The following is a 12,049-nucleotide window of genomic DNA, read 5'->3' as shown; positions in this document are numbered from 1 at the left end:
ACACCTCCTCCACCAGTCAGTTAGGTCATATTGATGCTCATTTACCTCCGTTAGCTCCATATCCCTGATACAGTCAGTTAATATCTATGGATCTCAGTCTTAAAGCTTCAAATCTTCCATCCCAAAACCTGTCCAATACACTTTGTATGATTAAATAGCTTCCTGATTTCCATCATTTATTTGTTTTAAGAATATTTCCTCTTATTTTGGATTTCCTCTACTAAAGGAATAGTTTCTTTCTATCTGTCAGAATGAATCATCTGAACATTGTCAACACTTCAGTCATATTCTAATTTAATATTCCAATGAGATTCCATTAACAGAATATAAATAAAATATTGGTGATTATTGAAAATGCAATTTGGTATTGTCATCCAGTAGTAGTGCCACTGACTCTAAGGTAGAAGTTCTGAGTCTGAGTCCCACACAGAACTTGATGGCCAAGGAAGGCTGTTAATAGCATGGAGGAAGTGAGCACTGCAGATGCTGGAGATCAGAGTCGAAAAGTGCGGCATTGGCAATCCAAAGAGGTCAGGCAGCATCCGAAGAGTCTTGGAAGAGGTTTTGCAGTAAAGTTACTCTTGGAAGACTTCATAGCATGGTCAAACAGACCGAATTTCAACCTGTAGATATTTCCAACAACTGCTGGTCAATTGTAAAGGCTCTGCGTTCCTGGCTACAACATACTTGGAAAATGTGTTGTCACAGCAACTTTGAATCTTTTGGTAGAAAGAAATGTGATAAGGCAGATGGGATTTGACACATTAGCAAGACAGCACACATGACAAAGATTGTCGCAGCATGTAATTTAAATATAGGGAGAAAGAGGGATTCTGATATTAATGGGTTGAAGGACAGGTTGTTCTGTAGGGTAGTGGGGGGAGAAGATAATAGGATTTAAATGGGTACCATCTCTCAATGACCTGACAGAATATATGTGTTATGTCTTACTGGGGTCACACACTGGAAATTAAACTTCACTATTTCTGGAGTTGTCAGAAACAGTAAGGCTCACAAAGTTCCCAAATTTTTGTCTTTTAAACCCAGGTTGATAGAAAACACAGACCTTGTTTCTGTACTTAACAAGAATTCGTACTTATTACTAGATTCTAGTAATAGATTCTAGCTACAGGTGAACAGCTATGAACTGTCAACATATAACTTGACTGGGTAAAACTTTAGTTGAAAAGTGTAGTGCTAGAAAAGCACATCAGGTCAGGCAGCATCTGAGGAGCAAGACAATTGACATTTCGGGCATAAGCCCGAACGTTAACCCACTTATAGAGCTGCCCCGACATACACATGAAGACAGATACAGACAAACACACAAAAAATTATGCTGCATAAAGGGAAATACTGGGAAGACTAAACTGGTCCAGGCAGCGGGCTGTGGAGGGGGGTCGTTAGGGCTGATTACCTGCCTCTCTTCCGCACTTATGTCAGAGCCCGGGTGTCTCTGGAACAGGAGCATGTGATGTCCACCATAACCCTTGAGCTGTTCATGGAGAGGTGGGCCCTGCAGGGAGTAGAGTGTATTATTTCCCTGTCCAACTTTATTTTGATTTAATCCCTGCCCTACCCATCACTCTTTGATCATGCAGCATTGCCCTCTAAGAAGGGCATTGCTTGTCACTAGCCACTGGGGTGTTTCCTTTCTTCCTGGTTATGGAAACTGAATAAAGATTTGTACACCTTGTGTCTTTCACTGTGTCTCACACCTGCACACACACAACATGTGAAAAAGAAAATACAACCAGGAGATTTAGAATCTCCTCAGTTCAGGGGACTGACTCCAAGCTGGCTGAGCCACAGTCAGTGTGTTCCGGCTGCTGTTGGTTTCTGGTTTTTTGGAGGAGGAGTTTTCTTTCTCTTTCCTCTTGTTCAGGAAGGACATTTGTTCTTTAAAAAAAAATAATTGGAGAATCAGGTCCAGGCAGCGGGCCGTGGAGGGGATCGTTATAGCGATTGCCTGTCCCTCTTCCACGGCTACACCGAACTCGGGTGTCTCTAGAGAAGGAGCACATGGTATCTACAAACACCCTCGAGATTTTCAGAGGGAGGTGGGCGCCACAGGCAGTGGAGTGTTTCATTTCCTCATCCAACTCTATTTGATTTAATCCTGCCCGCCCCCTCCCTCACTATTTGATCACACTGCATTGACGTTTGGTGAGGAGGCAAAAGTGAGGACTGCAGATGCTGGAAACCGGAGTTTAGATTAGAGTGGTGCTGGAAAAGCACAGCAGGTCAGGCAGCATCCGAGGAGCAGGAAGATCGACGTTTCGGGCAAAAGCCCTGCATCAGGAATAGAGACAGGAAGCCTCCGTGGTGGAGAGATAAATGGGGGATGGGGGGGAGAGCTGGGGAGAAGGTAGCAAAGAGTACAATGGGTGAATGGCGGTGGGGATGGAGGTGATAGGTCAGAGGGGAGGGTGGAGCAGATGGGTGGGAAGGGAGATTGGCAGGTAGGACAGGTCATGAGAACAGTGCTGAGCTGGAAGGTTGGAACTGAGGTATGGTGGGGGGAGGGGAAATGAGGAAACTGGTGAAGTCCACATTGATGCCCTGGGGTTGAAGTGTTCCGAGGCGGAAGATGAGGCATTCTTCCTCCAGGCATTGGGTGGTGAGGGAGCGGCAGTGGAGGAGGCCCAGGACCTCCATGTCCTCGGCAGAGTGGGAGGGGGAGATGAAATGTTGGGTCACGGAGCGGTGGGGTTGATTGGTGCGGGTGTCCCGGAGATGTTCCTTGAAGCGCTCTGCGAAGAGGTGTCCACTCTCCCCAATGTAGAGGAGACCGCATCGGGAGCAACAGATACTATAAATCACATTGGTGAATGTGCAGGTGAAACATTAATGGACGTGGAAGGCTCCTTTGGGGCCTTGGATGGATGTGAGGGTGGTGTGGGTGCAGGTTTTGCAATTTCTGCGGTGGCAGGGGAGGATGGGAGGGTGGTTTGTTAGCCTCACTGACATATCACCCTCCATCCCCACCCCCATTCACCTATTTTTGCTACTTTTAGCCCCATCTTCCCCCCCCCCCCCCCTCCACCCCCCTCATTTATCTCTCCACTCTGGAGGCTTCTTGCCTCTATTCCTGATCAAGGGTTTATGAGAAACAAAACTCACATATTAATAAATTTCAGTCCGAATCAAATTCTGAAGCTGCAAATTTTATTGATACGTACTTGCAAGAACGGATGCCTAATGGGTAAGCATCCCGATCTGAGGGTTACATTCTGATTTATGCTGTTCAGCTGCATCTCTTGGTCCTCCCTTTTCACCCCATTGGTTACTTTTACTGTAGCACGTAGCCTATCAGAAGGTCTAGCTTCGCTCCACCTTTGTCTAGCTTCTCTCCGCCTCTGTTTATTTCTCCCATTACTCTAAGCCTGTTGCCCCTTATTCTTATTTATCTCGTTCCTTATATGTGACTATCCTGGCATAGTTTGCTGTCTTTGTGCGATCATCCTGCCAAACTAAATTCCATCCGTTGGCCACATCCCTCCTGAGACTGGCACACTATTCTCCTGTTACTGGTACATCCTGCTACACGGTCGCTCTGCCCTATTAGTCAGAGATAATTCTACCTGTTTTTGCTTCTTCTGTTTTCCTATGCCTGGTACATCCCGCTCCACGATTGCTCTGCCTTATTTGTCATAGATAATTCTATCTGTTTTCGCTTCTCACTGTTTAGCATTTGCATGAGCAGCCTAATTTTATAATGTAAGCTTTTGCAGAAGCAACACCTGTTCCCTTATTCTGCACAATTTTAACCGTATACCTTACAATCCCCCTTTTTTCTTCTTGGCTACTAAATGTTGTCTTCTGCATTTGTCTCATATGTTGCCTTCCAGTTTGCTAGCATCATCCCTGAGACTTCATTTATAATGGCTAATTCCTTAAGGTCACCCATCCCCTCATTGTTCAAGAGGTTGAGTTCCTCTGCCTGATCATCTTTTAGAGGCATTTGTTTTGCCAAGGCTGTCTCAATTAGCCGCTGGGTTAACCCCAGTACACAAGGTATGATACAGCAGCCAATTGCTGTCAGTACCCCTGCTACCACTATCAGGGAGGTGAAGATAGAGACTACCATGCCTTTCCACTTCCCAAACCATGATTTCAGCCATTCCGTGAGTGATGTGTGCACTCCTGAGTTCTCAGCCAATTCTTCCGCCAAGGTGGTCAATCCTCGCAAGGCACGAGAGATTGACCCATCAGGTGCAGTATTATTTGGAATAAAGGTACAACAGCTTCCCCCTAACATCACACATACACCCCCTTTTTCGGCTAGGATCATATCTAGGGCCAGTCTGTTTTCCCTGGCCATTCTGCTGATTGCATCAAGTTGCTCAGAAATACCCTTGACTGCATCTCTAGTGTAATTGATGAATCTTTGCTGGTTGTAAAAAATATAGTTTATCCAATCCACATTCTTGTTGACCATTACCCACCAAAATAGGGCTGATTCAAAACCTGCTGCAATTTGGTTGCGGGCCTTGAACTCATCAGGGACCCCTCTAGGAACTCCTATAGAGTCGAGATAAATCCTATCATCAAAGGAAGTATCTAATAACGACTTTTTACTTCTCTCATTCTTTGTTACTACCACCTTCTCCTTCTCAAATGCCAAGGTGAATGGGATTGCCAATTGCACAATTGCACATATCCCTCTCCAATCTGGAGGTAGGGTAGATCGCAATATTCTGCCTCCACAGTACCACCAGAGATCCGCCCGGGGAACCTGGAGTGCTGAGTAGTTCCCTCCTTTGTCCGTTTCGGTGTCATTCTGAGTTTCTATACATAACCTCAGCTCCCCCAAGTCTCTGGACAGATTTGACCCCGTCAGCTTATACATGATGTGTGATTCCCGACCGTGGTCAAAAACGGGGGGAGCTTTCAAATCTGTCTTCTCCAAGGGAGGGAACATTAGAGATAGGGATATACAATTCCTTTCATTCCATGCAGTCTTATCCTGATACAGGGCTATCATACATTGCATGCCCTTCCTGTTTCGATTCCACCTGAGCAGAAAGGGGACTATGTGAGCAACTGGCCTCCCGGAGGCACATGCATAGCAATTGCTTTTATTCAGTTTTAACAGTGAACTTTACCCATTCAACCCAGGCATTTGCGTCCCCGTATCCAGTTTCTATTTCAATGGTCTGTTTCAAGTCCTTCACCTCTATAGTTTTTAACCACCTTTGGTCATTGGGAGGGGCAAAAGGATGTATCTTATTATCAAGTTGTTTAGCTCGTTTTTTGTTTCCTACGGCTATTTGGAAACAGCAGCCCGAAAAACACTTCCCAGTGGCAGCCATTACTATCTTTAAATCGTTACTAAGGGGTCGAGACCTGTTTTTACGGGGAAAGGAGTCTTCAGAGGAGGTATTTTTGATGGTGAGATTTATCGGGTGGCACTTTTTGTCAGGACAGTCTAGGGCTGGGCGAAAGGGGGCTCTATGGATAGTGATGCCAGGTGGCGGTTTTTGCGAACCATAACCTGTGTCCGGTAGGGTCTTAAGAAGGATTTCGGAGGAAATATACTCCCTCTGATACTTTACATCTGCGCATTCTACTAGACTGCAAGCATCGACTTCTATTACTTGCAGATATTCAGACTCAGGGACCGTTAATAACAAATATGGAGATGACAGCATCATTTGACAAAATCCGAATACTAAGTAGGCTAATATGGTAACCCTAAGCGTCCCCAGCATCCTACAATAGTATAATAGTATTGAAGGACTGAGAGATTTAACATGCAATACAATATATAGATATCAAAAAGAAACTATCCCGTGTCCGCATAAAAATCAGTTACTTAAAGTCTTTTGAGTCTGAGTTTCAGTGACTCTTCCGTCGATTCGGCTGTCCAGACTTCTTTCTTAACCGAGGATTCCACCGGTCCTTTAATCCTGGTGTAGTGATTCCAGCCTTTCTCCACTGTGCGTATCGCCTTTTCAGTAGTCAAAAGAGCCTGGTATGGTCCCTCCCAATCTGGTTGCAATTTAGTTTCTGTCCATGACTTAATTAGGACCCAATCTCCCGGCCGGATGGGATGAATGGCGAATTCAAGGGGTGGAGTCTGTGCCAGTAATCCTTGTTTCCTAAGAAAAGACAAAGACAAAGACAAGCCCAGTATATACTTTTTAAAGAATAGATCTTTAGTCTCCAGGGTTGGCAGTTCCCCTTTCATTTCCAGATATGGCAGGCCAAACAATACCTCATAAGGGGACAGCCCCATATCTTTCCTTGGGGCTGTCCGCACTCGCAAAAGGACTATAGGTAAACACTTAGTCCAAGGGAGTCTAGTTTCTACTACTAATTTTGATAACTGCTTCTTGAGCATCTGGTTCATTCTCTCAACCTTTCCTGATGCAGGTGGGTGCCAAGGGGTGTGGAACTCCCAGGAAATACCTAACCCTTCATTACTCTCTGGAGTACCCTGGAAGTAAAATGAGTTCCCTGATCTGAATCTATGCATTCCACTATCCCGTATCTGGGAATTATGTGTTCAAGTATTATCTTGGACACCCCACTTGCAGTGGCAGTGGCTAAAGGGTACTCCTCCACCCATCCAGATAGGTGATCAACCATTACCAGCATATGTCTCAGTCTTCCCACTCGGGGTAATTTGATATAATCTATCTGAATGCTCTGAAATGGTCGGAGCCCAGGTTCTCTCCCTCCTGGGACTTGTTTCCTCAATACCTTCTTGTTGATTTTCTTGCATGTTATACATCCCTCACATATCTGTTTGGCTATCGTATAGATCCCTTTGCATCCATATTTCCTTAAGAGCAAATCACACATTGCTTGCACTCCCCAGAGACTCCCCTGGTGTAAGACAGCCATAATTTCTTGCATCATCATCTTATTTAGCATCTCCCGGCCATCGGGTAGCATCCAGCGCCCCTCTACTGTCTGCATAGCTCCCAGTTCTTCTAACTCTCTCTCTTCCTTAGCGCTAAATATCAGTCTCCCCCCAGGTTCCTGCACCATCATTACCAAAATCTATATTGTAGCGGGTTGAGGGTTCAGAGCTACCTCCTTAGCGACTTCATCCGCCAATCTATTTCCCTTTGCTTCGGGATCATTTCCCTGCTGATGTCCATTTATGTGGATCATTGCTATTTCCTTTGGAAATGAAAGGGATTCCAATACTTGCTTTATCAATTCTCATGAGCCAGTTCTTTACCCCTACTGTTTATCAGTCCCCTCTCCTGCCACATCTTCCCAAATGTGTATGCCACCCCGAAGGTATACTTAGAATTTGTAGATACAGTTCCTTCTTTGCCTTCCAAGGTTTTAAGGGCACTTCCTAGTGCATAAAGTTTGCAAGTCTGGGCCGACCAATCATTGGGTAGTCAACTAGCCTCAATAACACTCCCCTCTATTCCATTCACTACTGCATATCCATTGTGTCTTTTACCTTCAATCACTCTGGAGGACCCATCAATGAACAGCCTGGCCCCTGCATGTAGAGGATATCTCTAAGGTTCATTCTTACTTTAGTCTGATATTCTATAATGTCGAGGCAGTCATGTTCTGGGTCTGAGGGAGCTTCATCCTCCCCTTTCCAGAGAAATGTAGCTGGATTCAGACAAATGCCTGTGATCAATGTAAGGTCATCCCTCTCTATTAGAATTGCTTCATATTTTAGAATTCTAGAATCCGTAAGCCACCGCCCTGCTTTCTGATTTAATATGGTCCATACCTGATGTGGGGTGCTGACTATTAAGGCTCCCCCAAAAGTAAGTTTCCGACTCTCCTCCAACAATAAGTGGAAGAGTGGTCCAGGAAATGGCTGATGGAATTCAATGTGAGCAAATGCGAGGTCTTGCACTTTGGAGAAAAGAATACAAGCATGGACTACTTTCTAAACGGTGAGAAAATTCGTAAAGCCAAAGTACAGAAGGATCGGGGAGTGCTAGTTGAGGATTCTCTAAAGGTAAACATGCAGGTTGAGTCCGTGATTAAGAAAGCGAATGCAATGTTGTCAATTATCTCAAGAAGGTTGGAATATAAAAGCACTGTTGTGCTACTGAGACTTTATAAAGCTCTGGTTAGGCCCCATTTGGAGTACTGTGTCCAGTTTTGGTCCCCACACCTCAGGAAGGACATACTGGAGCGTGTCCAGCGGAGATTCACACGGATGATCCCTGGAATGGTAGGTCTAACATATGAGGAACGGCTGAGGATCCTGGGATTGTATTCATTGGAGTTTAGAAGATTAAGGGGAGATCTAATAGAAACTTACAAGATAATACATGGCTTGGAGATGGTGGACGCTATGAAATTGTTTCCGTTAGGCGAGAAGACTAGGACCCGTGGACACAGCCTTAGAATTAGAGGGGGTAAATTCAGAACAGAAATGCGGAGACATTTCTTCAGCCAGAGAGTGGTGGGCCTGTGGAATTCATTGCCACAGAGTGCAGTGGAGGCTGGGACGCTAAATGTCTTCAAGGCAGAAATTGATAAATTCTTGATGTCACAAGGAATTAAGGGCTACGGGGAGAATGCGGGTAAGTGGAGTTGAAATGCCCATCAGCCATGATTGAATGGCGGAGTGGACTCGATGGGCCGAATGGCCTTACCTCCGCTCCTATGTCTTATGGTCTTATAAGGCTGTTGCTGCCACTGCCTGCACACACTCTGGCCAGTAATGTAGCTTTCCATTCTTTAATTAACAATGAATTAATGCTGTCATGTTTTAAATTAGCTATGAATCAATATGACAGGTCACTGAGAGAGTGTGAAGGAATCCTGTCAATTAATATTGATTCAGGCTAATACAATTGATATATTATAAATATTAATTATTAATTATATATAATATAAATAAAATAATCATTATCTGTAATTCAAGGTGGAAACGCAACAAGTGGCTAAAACATTTTAGAAACTGTAATTGTGTAGTTCTGTTTGTTTACCAGTCACTTGTGACTTCTCATTCTGTTTCTGTAATTGTTTTGCTCGAGCGCATTCATTTTTAAAAACCTCAACAGATTCCATAGCACCATTTGCAGTTAATTCAATCCCCAATTTGGTGGCAATATCTTGTCATGAGCGCAAAACTGATTCTTCGTGCCTCTCATCACAGAACTGTCGCCAAAGTCCAATTAACTCTTTCGTTCCTGCTCCCATGTTACATTGCCAGATCAATTGCTGAGCCGATTTAACCAATTGAACAGTTTAGGGCCACCTAATGACCATTCTTCATCACCCAATGTTTTGTTTAAACCTTTATTTTTGTTTTAAGAAATATTGCAATATTTCTTGCTCCCTATAGCTTCAAATACCAATTTATCAATTTATGCTTGTCTAACTTTAAAGCCTGTTCCTAACTATACATTTTGGAATCTTACTTGTAAATATATATTTATATATTATAAATTCATTTATTCAGTATTTAATATTTAAAATGTAAAATGCATACAGTTCTGAACTTTGAAATCCACTATTATTACCCGGTTTTAGTCCCTTAATTTAAATCCAAAATTAGTTTTCTTAAGTAGTCCTGACCAGTCATTGCTCAATTACAATGCTATAGGTCGTGAAATAACCAGAGCTGTCTTAAAAGGATTTGTCTATTCAAGTTAAAAAAAAACTTATAATGCATGAATAATGGCCGAATCCAAGGTCACAGATATTAACCATAGGATTGATGTATTACAATCTAATGTTGAACTGAAACTTCAACTGTCAATGAGGGAGGGAACTTTCTGAATAAAGCTACGGCATAAAATAAAGTGAAAACAAATGCGTCTGAAACACAAAAAAAGGTGATCATGTTGTTTTTGTCCGTATTAAACTGATTTGAAATCGCTTTTATGTATGGATAAAAGAGATTAGTTAGAAACTGATAGTGAGGCAGTCATGACCTGTAAAAAGAACAGAAGTTAACATTTTATTTCATAATCACTGTAAAATCCTTAACCTTAAAAGAAATCATGTTTAAATTTCCATAATAGAAATCAGATTAAAAACAGTCCCGGATCTGAAGCTCCAGGGAACAAAGCACAAACATTCAATCACCAACAAACAAATGTGCATTCAAACTGAATCACAAAGGGTTAATCTTTCTATTAGCTGTACAGCTCTTTTCTCTCTCTCTCTCTCTCTCTTTCTCACTCACACTCACACACACACACAGTATCTCACTGACACTTTTTGAGCTTCCCGCAACAACTCTAGAGGCTTCTCTCTCCACCCCTCTATCTTTTGAATTTTATTTTTCTGGATGTAACACCTTGCTTGTTGGGGTCTCCACCTCAGTCCTTGTCTCTGTTGACTGGACCCTACAAGGTCCTCCTCGTCCTCTACCCCTTCCTCCATGTTCTACGTGCTGCCACCTCCACTCCGGTTGCTAGTCACTGATTCGATTCTTTTGACTACTTCGTCAACCGTGGCTACCATCGTTTTTGCCTTCTGCTTTTGTTTCTTATCTCTCTCTTTACAAACATTTTCTGTGCATCTCTTAACAATTCAAGTGATTTCTCACTCCACCCATCTATTTTCAGAAATTTGTTTTGATGTCTGGCCATGATTTAGTTACAAAGTGTACCTTCAGTAGCCCTTCAGCTACTAGCCCTTCCAACACTAAGCATAATATGATCTCTCCTGACTGAAAGGCTGTTTTCGGTTGACATATAAATTCAAATATTTGCGAACACAGTCATCATCCAACCCGTACTTTGGCCAGAAGACGGCAGGACGAAGAATGGATTCTTTAGTCCATACAAAGCAACAATATTTAATAATCTTTTTGCTATCTCTTCCCCTTGTGCAAGTATTGTTTTTCCAATTCCACAACATCCTTCCCAACGGACTTTCTGGAGGTATGTTGTCAGGGACCCTGCCTCCATTTCCATGTTTTTTTCGGAGGCTTATACTTTACCCTCGGCACAGCCCATATTGAGTTCTTTCGTTAGACACTTATTAACTACTAGAACTCAATCCCAGCCACAAGGTAGTACTTAAAAGTCAATTTCCCTACCTTGGTCCATGCATGGAGTTGCCTGGCTCCCTGTGCCTACTTACTTTCACCTGGTTCAGATAGACTCTCATTGGATCTCAGTCAGTCAACCAGAAGGGGGAACCCAACGCCGAGGAATACGGGACCGTTTTAAAAGGAACGGGACGCGTCTTCCCGCTGTCGACGGTGCCCACCCTGCTGGTGATGATGGATATCGCGGACACAAGCCCCCAAATTGTGAGAAACAAAACTCACATATTAATAAATTTCAGTCCGAGTCAAATTCTGAAGCAGCAAATGTTATTGATACGTACTTGCAAGAACGGGTGCCTAATGGGTAAGCACCCTGATCTGAGGGTTACATTTTGATTTATGCTGTTCAGCTGCGTCTCTCGATCTTCTCCTTTCACCCCATTAGTTACTTTTACTGTAGCACATAGCCTATCAGAAGCTCTAGCTTCGCTCCACCTTTGTCTAGCTTCTCTCCGCCTCTGTTTATTTCTCCCATTACTCTAAGCCTGTCGCCCCTTGCTCTTACTTATCTCGTTCCTTATATGTGACTATCCTGGCATAGTTTGCTGTCTTCGTGCGATCATCCTGCCAAACTAAATTCCATCCGTTGGCCACATCCTTCCTGAGACTGGCACACTATTCTCCTGTTACTGGTACATCCTGCTACTGGTACATCCTGCTACACGGTCGCTCTGCCCTATTAGTCAGAGATAATTCTACCTGTTTTTGCTTCTTCTGTTTTCCTATGCCTGGCACATCCCGCTCCACGATTGCTCTGCCTTATTAGTCAAAGATAATTCTATCTGTTTTCGCTTCTCACTGTTTAGTATTTGCATGCACAGCCTAATTTTATAAGCTTTTGCAGAAGCAACACCTGTTCCCTTATTCTGCACAATTTTAACCGTATACCTTACAGGCTTTTGCCCAAAATGCCGATTTTCCTGCTCCTCGGATGTTGCCTGACCTGCTGCGCTTTTCCAGCACCACTCTGATCTAAACTTTGACGAGGAGGGCACTGTTTGTCACTGGCCACTCGGGTGTTTCCTTTCTTCCTGGTGGTGG

The 12,049-nt window shown here is 43.6% G+C and overlaps 1 protein-coding gene across 1 annotated transcript; it reads right to left on the bottom strand.

Annotated features, from left to right (window-relative positions):
• Positions 1-3,151: 3,151 nt before the first annotated feature.
• On the bottom strand, positions 3,152-11,369 carry LOC122554756 (uncharacterized). The gene is given in 4 exon segments (XM_043700128.2): positions 3,152-5,087; positions 5,089-6,104; positions 7,715-7,842; positions 10,997-11,369. Coding segments are annotated over 2 exon segments (1,905 nt in total). The 5' UTR covers positions 5,715-6,104; positions 7,715-7,842; positions 10,997-11,369; the 3' UTR covers positions 3,152-3,808.
• Between the last annotated feature and the right edge of the window lie 680 nt (positions 11,370-12,049).

The sequence above is a fragment of the Chiloscyllium plagiosum genome, unplaced genomic scaffold (assembly GCF_037043375.1).
Source record: "Chiloscyllium plagiosum isolate Xiang-an unplaced genomic scaffold, Cpla_swu_hap1 HiC_scaffold_9, whole genome shotgun sequence".
Classification (NCBI taxonomy): Eukaryota; Metazoa; Chordata; class Chondrichthyes; order Orectolobiformes; family Hemiscylliidae; genus Chiloscyllium; species Chiloscyllium plagiosum.
The sequence above is the reverse complement of the archived record's forward strand: the minus strand, read 5'-3'. Positions and strand labels throughout refer to the sequence as shown.